The 23,000-nt window shown below is 40.3% G+C and overlaps 4 protein-coding genes across 5 annotated transcripts; 3 read left to right on the top strand and 1 right to left on the bottom strand.

Moving 5' to 3' along the window:
• The first annotated feature begins 6,508 nt into the window (after positions 1-6,508).
• Positions 6,509-8,850, top strand: LOC104438173 (thiamine phosphate phosphatase-like protein). Its single transcript, XM_010051258.3, has 4 exons — positions 6,509-6,761; positions 6,971-7,092; positions 7,205-7,406; positions 8,262-8,850. The coding sequence occupies exons 1-4, from the start codon at positions 6,621-6,623 to the stop codon at positions 8,592-8,594; spliced, it is 798 nt and encodes a 265-aa protein (XP_010049560.2). The 5' UTR covers positions 6,509-6,620; the 3' UTR covers positions 8,595-8,850.
• A 1,590-nt stretch (positions 8,851-10,440) lies between these two features.
• Positions 10,441-13,887, top strand: LOC104438172 (mitochondrial carrier protein CoAc2). Of its 2 annotated transcripts, none has more exons than XM_010051255.3 (7): positions 10,441-10,691; positions 12,163-12,248; positions 12,329-12,536; positions 12,648-12,774; positions 12,851-13,035; positions 13,124-13,246; positions 13,325-13,887. In XM_010051255.3, the coding sequence occupies exons 1-7, from the start codon at positions 10,560-10,562 to the stop codon at positions 13,460-13,462; spliced, it is 999 nt and encodes a 332-aa protein (XP_010049557.2). In that variant the 5' UTR covers positions 10,441-10,559; the 3' UTR covers positions 13,463-13,887. The 2 variants fall into 2 exon arrangements, with proteins under 2 accessions (XP_010049557.2, XP_039165008.1); XM_039309074.1 differs by having other exon boundaries at positions 10,554-10,691; positions 12,168-12,248.
• Positions 13,888-14,140: 253 nt separating this feature from the next.
• Positions 14,141-16,177, bottom strand: LOC104438170 (pentatricopeptide repeat-containing protein At2g15690, mitochondrial). The gene has a single exon (XM_010051254.3). It carries the CDS (start codon positions 15,541-15,543, stop codon positions 14,431-14,433), a length of 1,113 nt encoding a protein of 370 aa, XP_010049556.2. The 5' UTR covers positions 15,544-16,177; the 3' UTR covers positions 14,141-14,430.
• Positions 16,178-21,433: 5,256 nt separating this feature from the next.
• LOC104438169 (transcription factor MYBS3) lies at positions 21,434-22,919 on the top strand. The gene is made up of 3 exons (XM_010051253.3): positions 21,434-21,863; positions 22,190-22,386; positions 22,475-22,919. Exons 1-3 carry the CDS (start codon positions 21,545-21,547, stop codon positions 22,856-22,858), a joined length of 900 nt encoding a protein of 299 aa, XP_010049555.3. The 5' UTR covers positions 21,434-21,544; the 3' UTR covers positions 22,859-22,919.
• The last annotated feature ends 81 nt before the right edge of the window (positions 22,920-23,000 follow it).

Raw genomic sequence — 23,000 nt, 5'->3', positions numbered from 1 at the left:
TGCTTCATTACCTTCACCGATGATCAGTCACGGTATGGTTATTTATATCTCATGAAGTATAAATCTGAATCATTTGAAAAGTTCAAGGAATTCAAGGCCAAAGTTGAGAAACAAACATGAAAATGTATTAAGGTTCTTCGATCGGATCGATGAGGTGAATTCCTTAGTATTGAATTCCTGGACTATCTTAAAGAGAATGACATTTTATCACAATGGACACATCCTGGAACTCCAGAACATAATGGTGTATCTAAAAGAAAAAATCATACTTTATTAGATATGGTGCAATGTATGATGAGTTACATCGATTTGCCAATATCCCTTTAGAGATATGCCCTTGAGATAGCTGTATATATACTGAATAGAGTGTCGTCCAAATTTGTTCCAACTACGCCCTATGGGATATGGTATAGTAGGAAACCTAGTCTTAATCATATTAAGATTTGGGGTTGTCTAGCTTTCGTAAAAAAGGTGAAAAAGGAAAAATTGGAGGCATGATCTGAACAAGGTTGCTTCATTGGATAACCAAAGGAAACTCTTGGATATTATTTCTATTTTCATTCAAACCAAAGAATTTGGGTAAGTAAGAATGCTTCTTTTCTAGAGAATCAGTTCATTCAAGAAGGTTGTGTTTGAAAATAATCTTTGATTGGGATGATACAAGAATAATCTTGGAGCTTCTGATAAGAAAATAAGAAAATAATGAAGTACCAAACAACCGAGTTCAGATACCAATCTTTGATAAAGTGGGAACTTCTGATACACAATCTCTTAAGAGAAGTGCGAGAACATCTCATCCACCTTCTTGTTATAGATACTCGGTTGAACATATTGATTCATTATTCATTGTGAATGATAATGATTAACCTGGTGATCCTAAAATCTATGAGGAGACGATGTCAGACATCGATTATGGTAAATGGTTAGAAGCCATGAAATACGAAATGGATTCAATGTATTCCAATGAAGTTTGGACCTTAATTGACATGCCTTATAGTATTATACCAATTGGCTGTAAATAAATCTTCAAGAGGAAGATGAATGCTAAAGGTCAAATTGGAACTTACAAAGTACGGCCGGTGGCGAAAGGATATCGTCAGAAATAATGAATTGATTATGATGAAACTTTCTCACCTATGGCTATGCTAAAATCCATTTGGATTATGTTGGCTATAGTTGCACACATTGATTATAAGATATTCCAAATGAATATCAAAACGGCTTTTTTAAGTGGTTTTTTCGAGAAGAACATCTATATGGAACGGCCACAGGGTTTTGAATCCAATAGTGAAAAACAGAAGGTGTGTAAGCTTAAGAGGTCTATTTATGGACTCAAACAAGCCTCCGGAAGTTGGAATATTCGTTTTGATGAGGTAGTCAAATCGTTTGGCTTCATAAAAAAATCCGGATGAACCTTGTGTATATAAGAAGATCGGTGGGAGTGCAATTGCATTTCTAGTTTTGTATGTCGATAATATACTTTTGATTGGAAATGATGTACCAATGATATCATCGATAAAACTATTATTGTCACAGAAATTCTTCATGAAAGATTTAGGAGAGGCAACCTACATTTTAGGTATCAAGATCTATAGAGATAGATTAAGACGATTGATTGGCCTTTCACAGTCTACGTACATAGACAAAGTGTTAACACGTTTTAATATGCAATGTTCCAAAAGAAGATTATTGCCTTTTAGTCAAGGGACCCATTTTTCTAAAGAGATGTGTCCCAATACTCCTGAAGAAAGAGAGCGGATGGCAAAGATACAATATGCATATACTATTGGAAGTATAATGTATGTTATGCTATGTACTAGACTTGATATTACATATGCTGTAAGTATTACTAGCAGATATTAGTCTAATCCAAGAGAAGAGCACTTGATAGCAATCAAGAATATTCTTAAGTACTTACGAAGGACTAAGGATCTATTATTGATTATGGAGAAGGAGAATTTAAAGTTATAGCTTATACTAATTCCGATTTTCAATCGGATCCTAATGATTATAAGTTTACGTCTAGGTTTGTTTTTACATTCAATGGTGGTGCAGTTAGTTGGAAGAGTTCTAAACAAAGCATAACTGCCAATTCCACCATTGAGGCAGAGTATGTAGTCGCTTCTGAAGCAGCAAAGGAAGCCGCTTAGATGAAGAAGTTTATTTCTGAACTTGGAATTGTTCCTTCAATTGATCAACCAATTACATTGTTTTGTGACAACAATGGAGCGATAGCTCAAGCTAAGGAACCAAGGTCTCACCAGAAGTCCAAGCACATTGAGAGACATTTCCATCTCATCAAAGAAATTGTTGGGAGAGGTGATATCGCCTTGCAGAAAATTGCCTCAGAGGAAAACGTGGCAGATCCCTTTACTAAGACCTTACCTCAGTTTTCTTTTGAAATGCATATTGACAAAATGGGTTTGAGATACCTGACAAGTTGGCTTTAATGCAAGTAGGAGATTGTTGGATGTATGCCATAAAGCTACTATGTAATAATTACATGTTAGGGATTTCAGTTGTACTATCGTTATTATTATTATTTAATTAATGGCAATGGTGTATTCATTCATTTGTCCAATTATTTTATATTTATGAATGATTAGATAAGATCAATTGCAACTAGACTTATTCTTGAGACATTAAAAATATATGTGACGGGTTCATAGTTAGACTGAATCTTTAAATTGTTCCCGGTCAATGGATTACTGAGTGGATATTAATAATCCTGTTGAGACCGGTGTATTCATAACTTCACCATTAAGTATTGAATACTGAAGGGAATGATGAATCAAGTCATTGGGTATTGTGATGCCTGAGTTAAGAACACGAGTGATGCATATGGAATGATTAGCAACATTGAAGCTTTTAGCGTGGTCAATATCTAATTGTTCATGCTTTGGTCTTGTGTAAATAATCCTTATACCTGATGCATAGTGTTAACTTGTGTGTCGAACAACTATGATTCACGGGTGCACATAATGTCGGGTCATTGATCCGTCTTTATACCTATGGTCATAGTTTGTTCATATATGAAGTTGCACATGTACACAATACGAAATTTGTCTCATTGTTACATGCAAGGTATAATAATGATGTCTTATGCAATTTGATTATGACAATGCATTGAAATTCTTGGTCAGGGTAACAAAAAATAAATTGTTTATGTCTCGAATAAAATGCATGTCAATTAGATTTGTGCATATGATCAAATTGATGACTTGACAAATATTCCATGGTCTTTATTTAATCGGACATAGTAAGATAGAGGGATTGAATTACACTGTAGCCAAAACTGACATGTTCTTAAAACATTCACACTATATGGTTAGGCATGACATATTGCTAGATGTCAATCATGGCTTGTATAACCTAAAAATTAATCGGGACAATTAATTCTTTTGGGAGTATTAATGTGTTAGTATAAGTTTTGCTACCAGCTTAATGATGAACCTAGGGATGTCACACACCATAAAACAATTAGGATAACGTGAAATAAGAGAGAAATAATGTTGCAAATGTGTCTGCAATTACTGCAATCGAATTAAGTCGACTTGAAATTAAATTAAATGAGATGTAATTTAATTTGTATTATAGTTACGAGCTAGTTGCATATGATGTACTTGCATGCCCAAAGTGAATATATGTTAATGTATTCCAAATGTACATATAAAATTATGTCTTTTTATTTTTATTTTTTTTAAGGGGATTGATTAATTAATTCAATCAATGTGCATTTTTTTAAATAAATTGGGAAGCTTCATGCATGAACGATTGACGTTCATGCACGAAGCATCAACGGTTGACCATTCATGCAAGATACACACGAAGCATCATGCGATCGTGCTTGTGGATCAGTGACGGTTGCTCCCTCGATCAGCAACCGTTGCTAATTCAAGAGAGTTTTAAAAGTGCTGCAAAAAGAGAGTTAAGGGATGGTTGCAATTCGTACATGAGAAAGAAAAAGGGCGTGCATGTTCTTGTGTGTTTGTACACAAGAGTAAAGAAAAAGGTGTGTGTGTTCTTGTGTATTCATACACAAAAAAGAAAATGGATTCTCTCATTCAGGCTTTGGCTAAAAATATTAAGGATATGGAGGATTGTCTCCACGAGATTGCTAGCATGATCATAGTGGTGATTATTCGAAAGTTCCCTCTTTCATTCAACGTCTCTCTTTTTTCTTTTAGCCTTTGTTTGGCAAGCTACTATTGTTGGTGTGTCTGAACTAGAGGTTCGACGTTTGTGGCGCTTGAACTATAGAACATCTGAACTAATTCGTTTAAAGCGTGCTTCGAGAGGTAATATGTTTAACTCCCTTTTTATATTCAGATTTTTTTTTATTAAAACGCACGAACAATGCATTCGGAGAATCATGTATAAAATAAATCATCTTTGTTTCCGCTATATTTTTGTTAATTTTACCTATACATGATTTATGAAACCCTCAATAATTTCTTACAAAATATCCCCTCAAATCCAACGTTGACACGAATGTAGTACTTGTCATTTTATGGATTAAAGAACCAAGAAGAAGAAGAAGAAGAAGAAGAAGAAGAAGAAAGAATAGAGAATGCCTAGAAAGAACTTTGTTTGAACGCTCTTTTTTTTTTTTTTTTTTTTTTTTTTTGGTGACCCGTGAACCTCCGTCTTGCGTCGCTCGCGGTGGAGAGTAAACCCCTGGAGTGGTAGGGCCCCACCGCTGGCCCATCCAGGTAAGTCGCGCGTTGAGCATTGAAGCACTGCGGACGCGAAGTCTCGAACTTTCCCCTTGGCGTGGAGGGTACCAAGCCCCAGAAGAACTTTGTTTGAATGCGCTTTTTCATCGTGTTTATTGTGCTCATTAATAAGATTAAATACTACTTAAATAGCACTCACATGGTCGAAATAAAAGGGTCGTGCTTCCAAATGATTAACTTCCTATCATGTGTTCGAAAAGGTTTTTGTACTAGAAGTTTTAAAATCTATCATCAAGGTGCAATTTAGTCCTACAATTTAAAAATGTATAATCAAGTTTTAAAACATATCATGAAAGTGCAATTAAATTTTTAAAATTCTTAAAAAAGTGTAATAAAGTTCTAGAATTTGTTAAGTTGGTGCAATCAAATCTTAAAACTTGTTAGTATTTTTCATTTGTCAAGTTGGACGGAGTTAATAGAATGTCTTGATCGCATCAATTTAAAAGTTTTTAGGACTTAATTGTATTTTTTGAACGTTTTAGATATCAATATCACTTTTATGACGAATTTTAAGACTTCTAATACACTTATCCCTAATTGGAATGTTATAATGGCAAGTGTGGTGTTTCACTAAGTGACAATTGTTTCCTCTAGGGCGATGGTTTCTTGATTGATTGCATTTGTGGCTTAGGAACTTGAAATATCTCCCGCCAAAGTCAGTTTCGGTTTTTGGAATTGGAAACCAAGCTGATTGATGAATTGGCCAATTCAAAGGTCAGCTCAACACACTTAACTACCAATTTGGTTTTGGCCCGTCCAAAACAATTTCTAACCGTGTCTAGCCTTACACTCTATAGAGTCGAGAACCAAATTGATCTTTGCGTGAATCAGTTTGGAACCAACCGGGGGAAGGTTGGTTTATTTTGATTCTCAAATTGAATCAGTCCAGTTGCTCGTCCCTAATTTATTTGTTGTTGCTCAATGAATTTTTAATGGCCCTTGCATAGCAAAGAGAGAGATTCTCTTGAATCTCTTGCCTTCGAATTTAAATTCAAGATTGTGTAACAATCTAATTATTTTGATTTTGCAAGAATTTTGAATCCGTAAAGAAATTAGGTTAAATTTCTAGGCACATTTTTTATTCATCTATTGTGTAAGAACTTTTTCTCCAATTGGACTTACCAAATTTTTTTTTCTTCAATTGGCCATGCGCGTGCCATTTCTAGGAGGAAAGAATCACATTATTTTTAAGTAAGCATTTAAGAACTTTGGTCGTAAGTTGTTTTTGAAAATTGGGGACCCATTCGATTGCCTTTCATCCCAAAGAGGAAGTTATCGAAAAAAAAATGAAAAGAAAAAACACGAGCAAAATAAAAAAAAAAAAAAAATTAGCAATAATTTGTGAAGCTGTGGTTTATAAGTGAATTAAGTTAGCAAGAAAGCACAACGTTCTTTTATATAGTTTGATTTTGAGACACCAATTTCTATTTAACCCGATCTCACTTCTCTTCAAATTATGTTAATGCCGCTTAGTTCATGTTGACATTCGAATTGCACCGAATTATACGCTGCAGTCAAAGAGTGAACAAATGTTTGCTCATAATTTCTTTTAAATAAAGCCCGAGGACTATTCAGAATGCAAAATTTGAGCAGATAATATAGGATAATTCAAATTGTTTCAGAGATGTGGTTGAAAAAAAATTGAAAAATGAGTGAAAATATCAAGTATGCTTTTTTTTTTAATAGATTAATGTTTTGCTTTTTTTCCCCCCGATTAAAATAGGTTGTGAGCATCTCGTACTCTTTTATTTTATTACAAATAAATAAACGTCTACTCACAAGTTCACGAACACAAGCTGCGTTTCGGTTCTTTCCAGGTTGCGTCCTTTCCAGCTCGTCGGCGAATCTTCGTCTTCGCCGCCGTTGTCCTCGTCGCCGGCGACCATGGCGGATACGGCGGCGGTCGTTTTCGACTTCGACCGGACGCTGATCGACGGCGACAGCGACAACTGGGTGGTGACGGAGATGGGTCTGACCCAGCTGTTCCGTGAGCTCTACTCCACCATGCCCTGGACGTCTCTCATGGTTCGTTCCGTCTCAAATTCCGCTCTTTCCCCGTCCCCCGTCGCTTTCTCGGCGAGCGCAATCGGCGGTGTGGAATTCGACTTCCGTGGAGCTCTTGGGCACGTGCCTTTGTGCACATCATGCTCAAAGCTTGTCGCTTTTTCGATCTCTTTGCTTGAATTTCAGCAGAAATTGATCGTTCATGATGTTTTTTTCTTGATTTTTCCCAGAATAGGATGATGGTGGAGCTCCATACGCAGGGGAAGGCGGCCGAGGACATTGCGGAGTGCTTGAAGAGGATGCCTCTTCACCCTCGTGTTATCGAATCGATTCGAGCAGCTCATCGAAATGGGTAAATGAATGCATACAGTGTGCTAAGTTGCATATGTGTGGGTGTGATGTAAGAAGGAATTGAAGTATGTAGCTAAATGGTTATGTTTATTTGGGGGGTTCTGTACCTGTAGATGCGATTTGAGGATAATCAGCGACGCGAACCGGTTCTTCATAGAGACGATCCTGAAGCATCACGGGCTGTTGGATTGTTTCACTGAGATCGTCACGAACCCGGCTTTCGTGGATGCGGAAGGCAGGCTGAACATTGTCCCTTTTCACGATTCCGCCGGTTCTCCTCATGGGTGCAGCTTGTGTCCTCCCAATATGTGCAAGGTAATGTGGCAATGATTCACACCCTGGACTCTGCTTCACATACGCGATTCTGGTGTTTATGTGTTGCCTAAATTTCGATGCATTCATTGTCAGTGACCCAATTGTTTTTAGCAGGATGATAATTAAGCTTTGTCTGCGTGTATTGCTTAGGGCTGCCTGTTGAGAGATTTGAGCGAACCATGATGAGGGTTCCTTTCTGAGAGGATTCTGTGCTCGAATTTACTACGTGCATTTTCCTCTATGAAGAATGTAGATGAAATGTATCATTCTTTCACCAATCAGAAATGGATGAAGTTGAATAGAACAGGGTTACATCAAGAACTACAAAGAATAATCCAATTGGTAATAAAAAGTCTTACATTTTTCAAATAGGCGAGGGAAGCATGCACCTCCACTTTAACAGTCTGGCTGCAGATGTGCAGAGGGTGGCTGGAATACCCTCGGATATAACATAGGAGAATTGCAATTGAATGCTTGGATATATAAAAGGCTGTGGAAAAAGGAAAGAGATTGATATTTGACATAGATGCAATGTTTTGCGTGCTTATTACATGACCTGGGGGTTTCAATGCGAGGGTTTGTTGAAATGTAAAAATCAATCCAAATGCTTGTGAATTTTCAGACACAAACGGTGTTTTCAGTGCTAACTGTGGGAAATACACATTGATCCTATTTGTAATTTATCGCCTTTCTTGTAGCCCCAATAGAGTTATTACTGCTTTTGGATCATCAGATTTCCACAGATAGTTCATTTTGTTTATTGTCTTAAGTAAATCTGCGGATCTTTGGTGTGCCGGCTCATCAAAATTCCTTTCAAGCTCTTTTAGTTTATATGCATGGTGCTTTTCTATACAGGGCCTGGTTCTGAAGAGGATTCAAGCTGCTGATTCTGAAATAAGGAACAGAAGATATATATATCTTGGAGACGGGAAAGGCGATTACTGCCCATGCTTGAAGCTCGGAACACGAGACTTTGTAGTGCCGAGAAAGAGTTTCCCTCTGTGGAAACTCATTTTCAATGACCAAACACTTATTAAAGCTGTGATCCACGAATGGAGCGATGGAGAAGAGCTTGCGGCAATTCTTCTTGACATTATCGATAAGATCCTAATGGATGAAAATACCAGGACAGGGCTCACGGCCTCGCCCGATGACGGTTGTAAGACAACTCCAGTCTCTAACCCTTAAACCATCTTTGCAGAACCTACCCATTTGATCACCAGGAACTTGGTGAGACATAAAACTGACCTTAACACCGTTACAGTTGTGCTTATCGCCATTATAGATATGCTGACTAGAACACCATGATGCTGACAATATTCCATCAAACCAATAATTCTTTTTCTGTAATTTTTTGCTCTGTCGTTTGTGTTTCTGTTTGGCTGATACATTTTGCCAGATTTCTAAAAAGAAGTTTGGTTCTCGGAAAGTTTGGTTTCACTTATCTGACCTGCAATCTTATTCAAAAAAACCGGATGATTATTTTAGTTCGCAGTGAACATACATTGATCTATAGTTTGGGTTAACTATGATATCATTAACATAATTTTGGCTTTTCAAGTTTTGCTTCTGCCTGTGGTTATTCCAGAGTTTGGATTAGGAAAATGTGGCTGTCGAGTGGTTATCATCTTTGGTTCTGCTTCAGTAATAAATAAAATTATATAGGGGAAAAATTTCATAATGCTGTACATTTAGTACTATTTATATCTATATGAATATACAATAACAAGCTGTTTCTTAAGAAACCATGACTTTTAACTTGCAAGGGATCCGGTTTTCCCTTTGCAATGAGTGCTTCCATTCCTTCTGCTTCAAAGTAGGATTTGTGGTTTCCTCGTTTCATAACATTGGGTTTCGTTCGACAAGACATCAAAATAAGGGAATGTTCTAAAACTTGTTTTTATTTTTCGATCTTACCAAAACTCGATATCAGCATTGCCTGAAGCACCACTTTCCAAATTACCAAAATATTTCTCCAATATATATTGAACCGGGTTTGAAACCAAACCTCTCCTCAGGAGGATAGATGGGGCGATTTAGGTGAGATCCAATTTTCTATTCACTTGTAGGATTCAGGCAGTCCGAGGACCCCCATGACTCCTCTCTTCTCGAGAATATATACATCCCCTATTAGTGAATGAACAATTATCTCTTGAGTACAAGTTTAGGCTCGACCTCAATGGGAAAAGAAAATAGAGTATCTAATAATGTATCTTCATAGATCAAGAACTATGAAATCGCCTTTTTCATTCTGCAGTGAAGGAGGGATCATACCATCCAAACTTTTTTTTTTCATGCTTTTCTCCATGGTTTAGAGAAAGCTGCAATCGATAGGATTTTTCTAATTCTTTGTTATGCTTCGATAATAAATAACTCACTAACCTGTTCTATCCTCACATGAATAGCCTAACCGCAATTTGGTACTTCCATGTACAAATTAACTCCGCCAAAGTCGCCTCAGAAACCCTAGCAATAAGATCCGGTTAAAACCTCAAACATCGGTAAAGACTTTTATGGGATTGGCAGATAAAGACGAAAGATCACATGGTTTTTTCACCGGTGTACCTGCCGTCGCACGTGCGGCGGTCTTTGTCAGACAGCCCAGTTCGACCGTTAACGGCTTTTGTCTTTAGGTCGGGCCGAAGTCAACGGAAGAAGCGCGCACAAAAAACGGCAGCCCGTTCCGGTCACGGCGTTAGTTCCGATCGGGCGCGGCAACGCCCAGCTGTTCTTAGTTTTTCCCCCTTTCTGTTAAAAAACAAACTAAAGTAATTATTAAAAAAAAAAAAAAAATTGGAAAGGCGCTGCAGACGGTGTAACCGCATCCTCGTCCAATCGCATTCCGCCGCGTGCGGCGTGGCCACCGGGGCTCGGCTCCTGATTGGGTAACGGAACCGGGAGCAGCGAGACTAAAATAGAGCGGCGCGCACCCGATCGCGTCCTCTCCGACCAATGGGCCACCTTGCTGCCGAGGGTGGGCTTCTCCGACTGGTCAAGATTCTTTTCTTTTTCTCTTCTTCTTCTTGCTTCTCTCTTTCTCTCTCATCCACGACCTCTTCGCGCCCGCCATCAAAAGACGTCTCGATTTCCCTCTCTTTCTCTCTCTTCAACGCGAGAAGGAAGAGAGAGAGAGAGAGGGAGAGGGAGAGAGAGATGAGCGCGGCCATGGACGGCGTGATCGAGGCCATGCCCGTGTTCGCCAAGGAGCTGGTCGCCGGCGGTGTCGCCGGCGGCGTCGCCAAGTCCGTGGTGGCGCCGCTCGAGCGCGTCAAGATCTTGTTTCAGGTACGCCCCCTCCCGCCTCCCCGCCGGCGAATTTCGTCTCTTTTTTTTTTCTTCTCCTCGAAGTCCGGATTCCGCCGCGGCTTGATGGGTTTGACTCGGCTCTGCTCGGCGATTCGTTTGGGCCGTGTTCTTTTTTTCTGAATCGTTAGTCGACGAGGGCTGTTCCGATTGAAGGCGGACTGTGCTTTGACTGTTCATAGCGAGTTAATGCGAAGGTGGAAGAGGCGGAAGGAGAGATGAGATGAACGAAAAGGTTTTACGTGGTTCGATCGGCGAAGAAAAATAGTTTCTTTGGATTCATACTCCTTAAATAAAGAAGAGTACGTCGTAGTTGCTAAGCATAGTGTATGATTTTCATGGTAAATACGGCTACTACACATCGACCTTGATCCTCAATCTTATCAAGATTAAATTTTTGAGGCCGTAGAAGCTTGTAGTCGCAGTTAGTGTCGAGATCGGGTGTATTGATTTTGTCTGGCAATTGGCATTACTGATTCCGCATGATTGAGGAGAGTTCTGCACAAGCTATTATGCGAGAGGGGCAGTTGGTAGTGAACCCAATGAAATAAAGTGGAATGTGGTCGATAGCTTGGTTAGCACAAGTGATGGAAAATGTATGGTCTTCCCTTCGAGTTTCCATCGTGGTTGCATCAATATTTTGTATGAAATCCGCTGAACTCAATTGTAGCAGAACTTGGATGCGCGACCTTGTCCACCTAGCTCCCTGTAAGACTGATTAGAGCAGTCAGTCGGAGGCTGAATTAACTCTGTTTGGGGTTTAGCTCTCATTGATCATTGAAGTTTCTTTTCTGTTGAAATGGACTCTTGCCAGATATTTTATGAGACAATTAGACAATCTTGAGCTGGGGTATGTTCATGAGTTCTTGTATGCTTGGTCATCCTGATTTGAAAAATGACCTTAGGACAGTTCTGCTAGAGAGAGAGGGAGGGAGGGAGGGACTGTAGCACTTAGTCTTTTGTAGCTGGATTGCTGGATGCCATAATCTCTCTCTCTCTCTCTCTCTCTCTGTGCCAAATGCACTCTGTTTCTGATTATGTCTGTCTACACCTTTTGTTATAATGGTATATTTTGAGTAATATAATCATTCTTGTTTTATGACCTACAGCAGGATATTGGTGTTTGACATGAGTGAATCAATCGATAAAGCTAGTTGCTAAAGCTCCATAGGCTTACTTGGAATCCACTTACGATGAGGCTTACAAAGTTGGATTAGATTCCTTCTTAACAGATATATGTGGTGTGTTTAGTAGCATGCGAGCAAATGAAAAAATAAAAGATGTTTGTGGAGGATTCTTGTTTTTATCTGGAAATGGTGCTGATGTACATTTTGAGGATTATCTTTTTACAGTATTATGCTTTAGCCCTGTATTTCAAGATTCTATGCTGTCATAGGCTTAATAAGTGCATTCAAGTTTTTCTTCTAAATGTATCTTACTAGTATTCATTTAGACCAGAAGAGCAGAATTTCAGAGCATGGGGCTTTCTGGATCTATGAAAAAGATTGCAAAGACAGAGGGGCTTTTGGGTTTCTACAGGTAGATTGATATTAATTGTCATCATGTTAAAGTTTTTCATAGGATATATTTGGTATTGATTTTCTTGTTTGTTTTTTCAGAGGAAATGGTGCAAGTGTTGCTCGAATAGTGCCATATGCAGCACTTCACTATATGACCTATGAGGAATACAGGAGATGGATCATTCATGGCTTTCCAGATGTTGGAAGAGGCCCTGTGCTTGATCTTGTGGCAGGATCATTTGCTGGGGGAACTGCTGTACTTTTCACGTATCCCCTAGATTTGGTTCGGACTAAATTGGCTTATCAGGTAAAGCAACCATGTAGGATCCCCATGAGAGCATATGCATGACGATTAAAACTGAGTGACAACAATATGTTCCCTGGTAACATGTTCGACCAATTTGCTGTTTTTGGGCAGGTTGTTGGTTCATCAAACTCTTCTGTAAAAGGAGTGCTTGGTTCTGAACTATTCTACAGAGGAATCCTGGATTGTTTTTTAAAGACATATAAAGAAGCTGGGATTAGAGGACTCTATCGCGGTGTTGGTAGGATTCATCAGCTGCTTTTCTTAAGGAGGATAATATTTCTTCTGTTGCCATTAACATGCAGAAACATTTTCAGCACCATCACTCTACGGAATCTTCCCTTATGCGGGTTTGAAGTTTTACTTCTACGAGGAGATGAAACGCCATGTCCCTGAGGAACATAAAAAAGATATCACGGTGAAGCTTGTGTGTGGATCTGTTGCAGGTTTATTGGGTCAGACATTTACTTATCCGCTTGATGTTGTGAGGAGACAAATGCAGGTAATATGAATAAAAGATGTGGAGTTGATTATGGATACCAATTGGAGGGTGTATAGGGATGATCCAAAAGAAGTTTTTACCTTGACAGGTTCAACGGCTCATGGCATCTAATAGTGCAAAACTGGAGGGAACTATGGAAACCCTTGTCATGGTTGCCAAGAGGCAAGGATGGAAGCAGTTATTTTCAGGATTGAGCATCAACTACATGAAGGTGGGAAGTTGAGCAAGTTTCCATTTGTTAATCACCGTGCATTTTTGCTTTTACTAAATGCCAGTTCATTTCCTTCAGGTTGTACCATCAGTAGCTATTGGGTTTACTGTGTATGATGTTATGAAGTCAAACCTAAGAGTCCCTTCACGAGATGAGGCTGTGATTGAAGTAGAGTTGAAAGAACAGAGTAGTCATACATCTTCATTGCACTCTTGAGGACGCTGATCGCTAACATCATGAGGCAATCAGAGGACTCCATTCTGCAGCTGGCTTTTGACCCTCTTTATATCCTTTGTACCGTCAGGTCATTGGTTGTATATTTCATTTTCCCTTGGAACATTTTGCGATGCTCCAAGCTACAGCATCCAAAATGACCTCATTCGAGGTCCATAATTTTTGGAATAGTCAATAAGGTTTCACACGGCATTCTTTAGGATTCGGACGGTTTAACCATCCAGTCCAGATTACCAGTATACTAGGATAAGATTGACATGCAAGTTGTACATATGTTAAGGTGTAACCATCCAGATTTCCTAGCGTGTTAGTATAGAGCACCAGATTCTGTTCTGCGAGTTTCTGATCTGATCACCTGGCCTCCTGAACATGTTCTATTTTATGTAATTGACCCTTCCTTTTCAGTATATCACATCATCAGTTCTTTACGAAAGCAGAGTGGGAAGATTGTTATGCGATCAACTCAATAAGTTGATCTAGACATTTTAGTGCTTTGCAGAGACAGGCGAATTATGACGAGGAGACTAATCAAAGATTTCCTTTTGCAGCCTTCTTAAAGAAGCAATCTATCGCTGGTTATTTTTTAATAACTGAAAGGCAGTTTGGCACCTACTTGCTTTGGAAAGCAGCGACACAAACATTCACTTCTGAACCCGGACATTGATTGTAGGTGTTGTCATTGTTCTCAAAGGAGAAAAGCATTCCCCAAACTCATGGAGGAGGTGAAAATTGCACAGATGAAAAAGGGACGAGACGAAGTGAAAAACATTCAGACTGCCTTCCAGGATCTCACCCATAGTAAAGGTGCTAATGTCATCGCTATAGGTCCGTGACTATGAGCATCCTGTACAAGATCAAATTCACAGGTCTAGACAATCATTTGATCCTCTGGAAGGAAAGTGGTAGAACTTGGAAGGAACAAGAGCTCCCATCACTAGGGAAAACCAACATCACCAAAAATCTCCACAGGAGCACTGGCCATCCCTAAAATGATGGAATCGTTTGTTATCCCTCACAATCAACTCCCTCCCAACGATTTTAGACATGATTTTAATTGCATTGTGACAGTCACCGCAGATTCGGAGATTCTTCATGATCCTCAGCGTTGTTCTTGGTGGTGTGCTGATCAAACCATATGCAATTGCCAAGCGCTCGCTGTGATATTGCAGGGCCTTCTCTTTTGCCTCCTCGTCAATGTCGTGAAGGACGTATCTCGTGTCGGGTACATACCCGGCTTCCCTCATCTGCCCATTCAAGCCTCTAGAATTCCCCCCTTCCTTGTATGGTTCGATGCATCGATACTCGCTCAGCTTATTCTTCTCCTCAATCATGTTGACCGCAGAATGCTTCCTTCTTGGAGGTAATGGGAGTTTATTGGCAATTGCCCAGGAAGGATCAAGAGCAACCAACAACTCCTTGGCTTGGTCCTCGAGCTCAAGATCTCCGTGAATCCGAGCATAATTCCTCAGTGCTTCCCAAATCTTCAAAGTGGGTTCGATAGGCATTTTCTCGACAAAATCCCATGCTTCGCACACATGACCGGAACTTCCATACACATCAATAACCCCTAAATAATGCTCGATGCTCGGAACAACACCGAATTCGTTCCTCATCGAATCAAAGTGCATGAGCCCTTGTTTTACCGCTCCTGCGCTCGCACAAGCTGCCAAAACAGCCACGAACGTCTCGCCATCGGGGACCAGCCCCGCCTTCCTCATTTGCTCGAACAAAAGCAGCCCATCATTTCCTTGGCTGCTCGCGGCATACCCATTGATCATCAAGTGCCACAGACTCATATCCTTCTCGCGCATTCTGTCGAACACCCGGCGCGCATCTCTCATACTGCCACATTTCACGTACATCCTCACCACTTTCTCGCTCAAATCGACATCGCCCGGCAAGCCAGACCGCCTCAACAAATCGTGAACTCTCTTGCCCAGATCGAGAGACTTCGAATTCTCGCACGATTCCAGTAACGCCCTGAAAACAGCATAATCCGCTCGAACCCCACGTTCCATATACCCAACAGCTTCTTCCACCTTACCCTCCTGCAACAAAGCCATCAGATCAACTCCCTCCAAGCCAGCTCCTGCCGACCCTCGCCATCTACCCGATTCTCCGCCAAATCAGGAGCATCCTTCGAAGGAGCCTCGCGGCCCTGTTTGCGAGGTGGGTTCTCGGTCCTGTACTTGGTGGCGGAGCCAGGGCCCGCGCTTTCTCCGCCGCGGCCGCGGCGGCGGTAGACCCTGGGGTTGTCGGCGTTCGGGGCGGCGTAAGTGCAGAGCGGCTTCAGCTTCAGCTTCACCCTCAGGTTCTCGGGCGGCCGGAGAGGAGGCAGCGTCCCGGGACGGAGGCCGATGGGGCTCGGCGTCCGCGGGTGCCCGAAGGCCGGAGCGATCCTGGGAGCGGCAGCGTAGAGCGACGGAGAGGCGAGGGAGGAGGAGGCCATCGCCGCGGCGCTTCGATGGCGGAACGGAAAGCGGGGAGTTTTGTCGCGGCGGGAGCGAATCTCAGATGTTTGTCGTTTTGTCCCGCAGTCGAAAAGACTCGACTTTGAGATATTCGGCCCGAATTTATAGAGCTGGAAATCCTAGTATCGTGGGATCTATCCGAAGGTCCCCAAGCTCAACTCAGTCTATTCTGGATCAGTAACTTTTTAAGTACGCGATTGCTGTGTAAGAATGATTCTTTGTCGGGTGCCGGTCGCCGCCCGACTTTCCTAGTCCGGCCGAGCTGTCGCAGGGCGCGAGACCGATGTGTTGTCACCGATCGCTGCAGTTTTGTGCTCGTCGGGTGGATCGAACAGGACCCTTCTGTTGATCTTCGCTGCTAGGATGGGAGACTTAGCCAGCCCGCCCCCATGGCCACAGTTGCTGATTCCATAGCTTGCGCGCTACTCATGATCCTGGTTCTCACGACCAACATATCAATCCACGCCATCGATTAAACAATTTCGAGGTTTCGTGTTGGGAAAAGATTGATAAAATTTCCATTATGTTGGAAATTAATCAATTTAATCAATGAAAGTTCAGTGACAATATTCTTCTCGAACTAAGCTGGATTGAATCCGAAGATTCCAATGATTTATTTCCACCATCACAAACGTACGGATGAATCTCTGAAATACAAAGGCTTGGTGAAGTGACAGATCTCGAGAAGTCCTGGAAAGAGCTGTTTGTCATGCAGTTCTTTTCCCTCTTGTTGCGGAGTCGGAGTTCGGCAATATGCGGACTGAGGCGATCGCAAGTGATACGAGGCACGAGCTTTGCCATCTCCCAAGAACAGTCCCTATCCTGAGAGACTCATAGTAGCGTTTAGACAATCGATCCGCTTTGCTAGGAAATCTGGTCAGGGAAATGGACTTTAAATTGCAGATTTGCTGCCTCTCAGTTGAAGACACTCTCGTTGCGCTCTATTTAGCACATACCATCATCAATCCTGATTAATATTGTCTGTGTTTTAGCTGAAGAGCTGCAGAAACGCGACAGAGAGCCGGCTCCTCTTTCAACTGCACCCCTTGTTATGCAGGTCGACTTTCGAGTCCTTTGCAGAAAATCGCTGTGAAAATAAGCGAGTTTTACTCGTCGGAGGTCCTTTTCTGTGTGTGTCTTATTTATACATCCATCTTCTTTTGTGATTGTTGTCCTGAAACAGATGTTATCTGGAACAGACATGAGAGAGGTCTGTGTACATCCTGAATACCGTTGGAGCTCAAAAAGTTTTGAGCATCTTGTTTCGCCTTTGGTAATTGAATAATCTGTCGACTAACCCCTCCTCCAGCAAGACCAGTGAAGTGGTTCATGTTGAACTGGTCAGCCGGTTTCCACCTTTTCGAGTCCGATACAGACACAATTTTTATTTTTTTTTGGATATTTCCAGGAAGCATGCAGGTAAAACCACCAGGAACTTCACAACTGACCTAGTCTGGTAGATTTTCTCAAATTCTTCTGTAATAGTATAAGACTGTAAGTGACTTGACGCGGTTTTCTTCCGAGATAGTCAAGTTCAACTCTGGATGTCTGTCCATACCATGAGTTGACCGGAAATCGGCACATAAGTGCTCTGAAATGTTGTATTTATAAATCAAGGAGAGCTATATGGACTTGACCACAGAATTCATTGGCTCTTTGTTTTTGCTTCTTTTTTTTCCAGTAGTTTATAAATATTCATGTCTTGCTCGGACTCTATTATAATTGATGCAGCCTACATCGACGCTAGACAGTTGACCAAATTTTCTGCGCATAATCCGGCTTTTGTTTGAGGTAGTCATTGGTTTTTCCTTTTAGTAGAAAAGGACATTTCAGTTTATAATGCCTGTGTTTGTTGACTTGATATAATCACCCAATCCTCGGATACAGTTGACCAGAAAATAATCTGTGATGAACGAATCGACAACATAAGGCAACCGGCATTACACTTTGGAATATCAGATAAAACCTATGTATGTGTAATCTTATATTGGGACGGTAAGAAGTTGATCTCTGTTTATTATTGTAGCTTTCCTTGAATCGGTCTTCAGGAGGATGATGCTGTATAAGATGTCTGGTAGATACATTGAATCGGTGGCAGGGACTGTATGGAGTTGACAGATCTTAGATTATCATTGCAGCTTTTCTTGAATCGGTCTTCATGAGGATGATGCTACGTCTGGTACATACATACATTGCATCGAGTAACTCTCCTATAAACTAAGCATACGGTACCAGAGCATGACATCATTTTATTGTGTTTGTTAGACAGATTATGCTCATTCGCCTATGCAGAAAGAGGAAACAGGACATAAGTTGAAGTTGAGCTTGCCATCGCAAATTCTACCTTTCCGATCGAAAGAATGCCATGCTTTCTCTTCTGCAAAATTCTAAAAATCTTTCGAAAGTTGGGAACTCATTGCTCCGCGAGACGAAGCCATTGGCGCAGAGAGCTTATAGAAATTTCTTCCTGTATGGAAGCTTGGGAAGAAATCAGTGCCTTGCTTTTCTCAATCTCTTTCTTGATTCGTTCTTGTTTTAGAAAGTGACGAAGTGCATGTCCATTAGACATCGCAATTGCTGCACCCATTCATCTTTTTTTCTACTAATTAAGGTCTTGAGTGGCAGTCCATATTATATTGGGGGCGATTTCCATGGAAATTGCACTAGCTCATATAGGACAAAGAGGGTACATGTGCACATTCCTTTCTTTTGTCAATCAGATACTCTTGGTTTTTTTTTTTTTAATCAGATACTCTTGTTGAACAGCAATCTTTTGAAGCAGTCTTGAGTATTCTTTAATCTTTCTCTCATTTCAATCACAGGTGGGTCGGTTCTTGTTCGTTCTTGACCAATGACTGTCTTGTCAATGGCTGAAGCCGCAATCAACTTCCTCCACACGTTAATTCTGCAGAGCCCCTTGAAATTGGGAGCATGACAGGATGCATCTTGAGAGAATATTCTAATCCCAAATTGTTGCCAATATATATCTTTTTGACAACCCATCAATCTTGTTTTTGTTAAAGTTGAGTCTCGTCTCATGATTAGGGTTTTGCATAATCATGGTGTAACAGCTCTAATGGTGGCAATAGGGCACAATGTGTCGTACCTAACATGCACATGCTTTAATTGAATTTTAACTCGAACTCGGCAGGTTAGAGACGAAGATCCACGGCCAATTTAAACAAAGAAAAGAAAATCAAGTATAAACCACATAATTCTTCCATTGTAGTAACTTCTTTAATTCTTTTACATGAGTTAGATATATTTGTATCTCTTAAAGAATTCGAAATCTCGCGAGAGGTCATCGGGATGGCCCAAACAAGCTGCGAATGCATTCAAATGTCACTTCATTCTTTTTGCCTTCCAATTGCAGATTCCTAGTATCAAATCACTGATGGACATGAAGCCTTCGTTGACGTGCTGCCTTCACTAAAATAATACCAAAAAATGAAAAAAAAAAAAAAAAACCCATTTAAAGAATTGCCTAATTCTGTTGTCCACTATTATATTCATATGCAAAACTTCCCCATGATCCATCTTATTCGTAGTCAAACTAGGATGGGGCTAGCTTTTTAAATAATCAAGTAGCCTAACATACATAAATCCAAAGAGGAGAGAGTTGATTCCTGCTCCAAACATGGGATAACTAAAATTATCCTCAACTTGCCTTCCATGATAAAATGTTTGGTTAATAAACTTAATCGAACCTTAATTACGTGCAAGTTGGCTCTCGCCTCCATATAATTTTTTAATATTAAGGCAAGACCATATCCAGTTGGAGAAGATATGTATTAATTATGTGATTAGCCCGTGTCTTAGTCAATTTTATCATTATCTTGCTTGCTTGTCTGGCAAAGAGATATTCTGCTCCAACCTTCCTCGTGTCAGCCCTGCTTTACATTATTGGCAATTATCTAATTAATTTTGCCGAAATAGTAACATGGGTAGGCCTTACTATTTGGGTGCTTTCAAATGGGATTTGGTCACGAAGAATCCAATTGATGAGGTGCAGTGTAATTAAATTTATCTTCGCAATGTATGATAAGATTGATTGAAAGGACAAGTAATCGCTGTCCCAAGACAATTACAACTTCCGATCATATTCAGTATATCTAGGCCGGCCTTGTCATTATCTCTTGTTAGTTGGAAATGCTAATCGAAGTTGCCTTCTATTTTACCAATGATAATGTTTTTCTTGAGCTGATTTGAACATATCGAATATTTTTTCTAATCAAGCGGGGCCAATTAGATAAATTTTTTACGACATCAGGCCCCATTTAGTATTATCCCGAAATATTGGTCGTCAGAATCTTATTATGACGTAAGAGTGGTTCAATTAGGTTACATCAACTTTTGGTTTGGCCTCTCTCTCTCTCTCTCTCTACAACTTTTCCAAGATATTTATTTCATCGTATTTTATTCTTTTCTCTTACATCGGAGGAAGCATTGTCAGAATACAATTGTTAATTGTCTCCAATTCTTGACTAGGATAATATATATATTTGAATATATTCGAGACTTTGGACTTAACCAAGTCCTTAAAAGATTTCATCCTAGTTCAATTTGGACCTTGAGACTTATAGGATGTAAAATACTTAGAGGGTATTTTATCCTTCCGGGGAAGGTAAATATACAAAGGGGAATTTGAAAAATGTTGGGCGTATGAGTATTAGCACGTAAAAATAAAAAATGTAATCCTATCAAGCCCCCATGGTCACCTGATTTTCGGGACGGCCCCAACATGGTGACAAAAGTCATCGCATGTTGGCAGAACTGCTACGAAAAATAATATGAAGTCCAATCCTATTTTAAAAAAATTTCTCCCATTACTAATACAAAGTCAAAAAGTGTCTCAATCCTCAACATTTCCTTAATATATATACAAAAGATAATTATAGTTTTTTGAGGGCCAAATTGGCGAATGTGAAATCTGACGATTGACGAAAAGTAAAATAGGGAGGTATATTTGCATAGTCGATGTAATAAACGAAATAAATTTTTTTGCCTTGGAAAACAATGTGACAATGCACATCATTATTTTGGTTTGGAAACATGGGGAAAATACATGTGGCACGATACACTTAACGAAAAGATTATATTAAACAGATTTTTGAAAATTTAGTGACAAAATTAAATAGAAAAAAATTTAGGAGAAAAGCTGAGAGACCACCTATAGGATTATTTTGTTTTTTTGTTTTTGTTTATTTTTTTTTTTTTTTTGTATGTCCTATTATCGGTTTTCAACTACTTGGTATGTTCTACTAAACTCAGGTGGGAAAAAAGAAAGATAAAATATAGTTTTCCTCTGAAGGAAATGAGAGGAAGCTAACTACTCATTTACCAATCTTCTGGTCATTATGATTCATGACTCAAGTTGGGATAAAAGAAAAGCATCTCAGCAAAAATAAACTATGTCCATCCAATCATCTTCCTTTCTTGTGCATCCAGTTTCCACCATATATACCAGCCAGACACACATACATTGTACCCTTTCTCTCTCTCTCTCTCTCTCTCTCTCTCTGAGTTCTCTCTCTCCCTATCTGAGTTTGGTGTTTGTGGGACTAGCTTGGTCTGTGAATCTGTCTGGGCAAAGATGGGCAGGAAGTGTTCGCATTGTGGCAACATAGGACACAATTCCAGGACCTGCACAGTCACCTACTCATCATCAGCTACTGTTGGTTTCGATAGTGGTGGGCTCAGGCTCTTTGGCGTCCAGCTTGACATCTCCCCATGCTCTTCTTCTCTCGCCATCAAGAAAAGCTTCAGCATGGATTGCTTGCCCTTCACTTCGTCGCCCGCCTCGTCGTCCTCCCTGTCCTCCTCACGAATCTCCATCGGCGAGAACTCTGATAAAGCATCCCTCGGCTATCTGTCGGATGGCCTGCTGGGTAGATCCCAAGAGAAGAAGAAAGGTGAGCTTTTGGAGATACAAAAAACCCAGTTCTAATCATTGCTATTAGCTGAAATTGAAGAATAGACTTTGTTTGTTTCATTTGAATTTATATGACTTCTGTTCTCTGATCAAGACGAGCATTTTCGTTTTCCTGCTATGTCTATTGTTCTACTTGTATTGTTTTGACCAAGTTGGTTCTATCTAAGTTCTTTCTGTCCACATATATTTTAATCAACCTTACACTGCCAAGACTTGTTTAAATGCACTTCTTTGCTTTTTTGGGAACTTTCATTTGTTAAAGCTGAGAGTTTTCGATATCTGAAATTTTGTTGGGTATATGAGCAGGAGTTCCATGGACAGAGGAGGAACACAGGACCTTCTTGGTGGGGCTTGAGAAGCTTGGGAAGGGTGATTGGAGAGGCATCTCTAGGAGCTATGTGACCACAAGAACACCGGCCCAGGTTGCAAGTCATGCTCAGAAATATTTCCTCCGGCAAGCGAGCTTCAACAAGAAAAAGCGGCGCTCGAGCCTCTTTGACATGGTAAAAAATCATTGCTCCTATAAACTATTACCATCATATCGCTATCATCAATTAGTTTGATGGGGTTTGATAAATTCTTATTGTATAGGTTGATGTCAAAACCGCGGCGGGTGATCGTTTAGGCAGTTTGACGGCCAAGCCGAGTGAGTCAGTTCCTAATTGCAAAATGGGAACCTTGATGTCTCATTTGCAAGTTCATGATGCCAGAACCCCTCAGCTTTTTACTGCACTTGGATCCTCAAAAGAGGATGGCAAGCTTAATGTTCAAGAAAGTGTGAGGATGATGACTGGTTCATCAAGACACGGATTGATCAGCTCCTCACAAAAGCCATCCAATGCTTCAAAATCGATCGGCGTTTTGCCAAATTCTGGTCTTGATCTGGAGCTCAAATTAGCTGTTTCAAGGCCCTTGGAGCGTAAAAAGCCGTCTATTGTAGCTCCTTTCTTTGTGGGCCCTCTTGCTGTTACATGAAAAATTATTTGTAAGACTAGCAAAGAGATAATAAAAACTCTTCCTTCTGTCCTTTTATTTCCTAAGGCTCGAGGAGAGGAGTGGACATTACCATTAATGCTAGTTTTAGCTTCAATTCATCAGTTTGGAAGAGAATTTTTTG

The sequence above is a fragment of the Eucalyptus grandis genome, chromosome 3 (assembly GCF_016545825.1).
Source record: "Eucalyptus grandis isolate ANBG69807.140 chromosome 3, ASM1654582v1, whole genome shotgun sequence".
NCBI classification, from domain to species: Eukaryota; Viridiplantae; Streptophyta; class Magnoliopsida; order Myrtales; family Myrtaceae; genus Eucalyptus; species Eucalyptus grandis.
The sequence above is the reverse complement of the archived record's forward strand: the minus strand, read 5'-3'. Positions and strand labels throughout refer to the sequence as shown.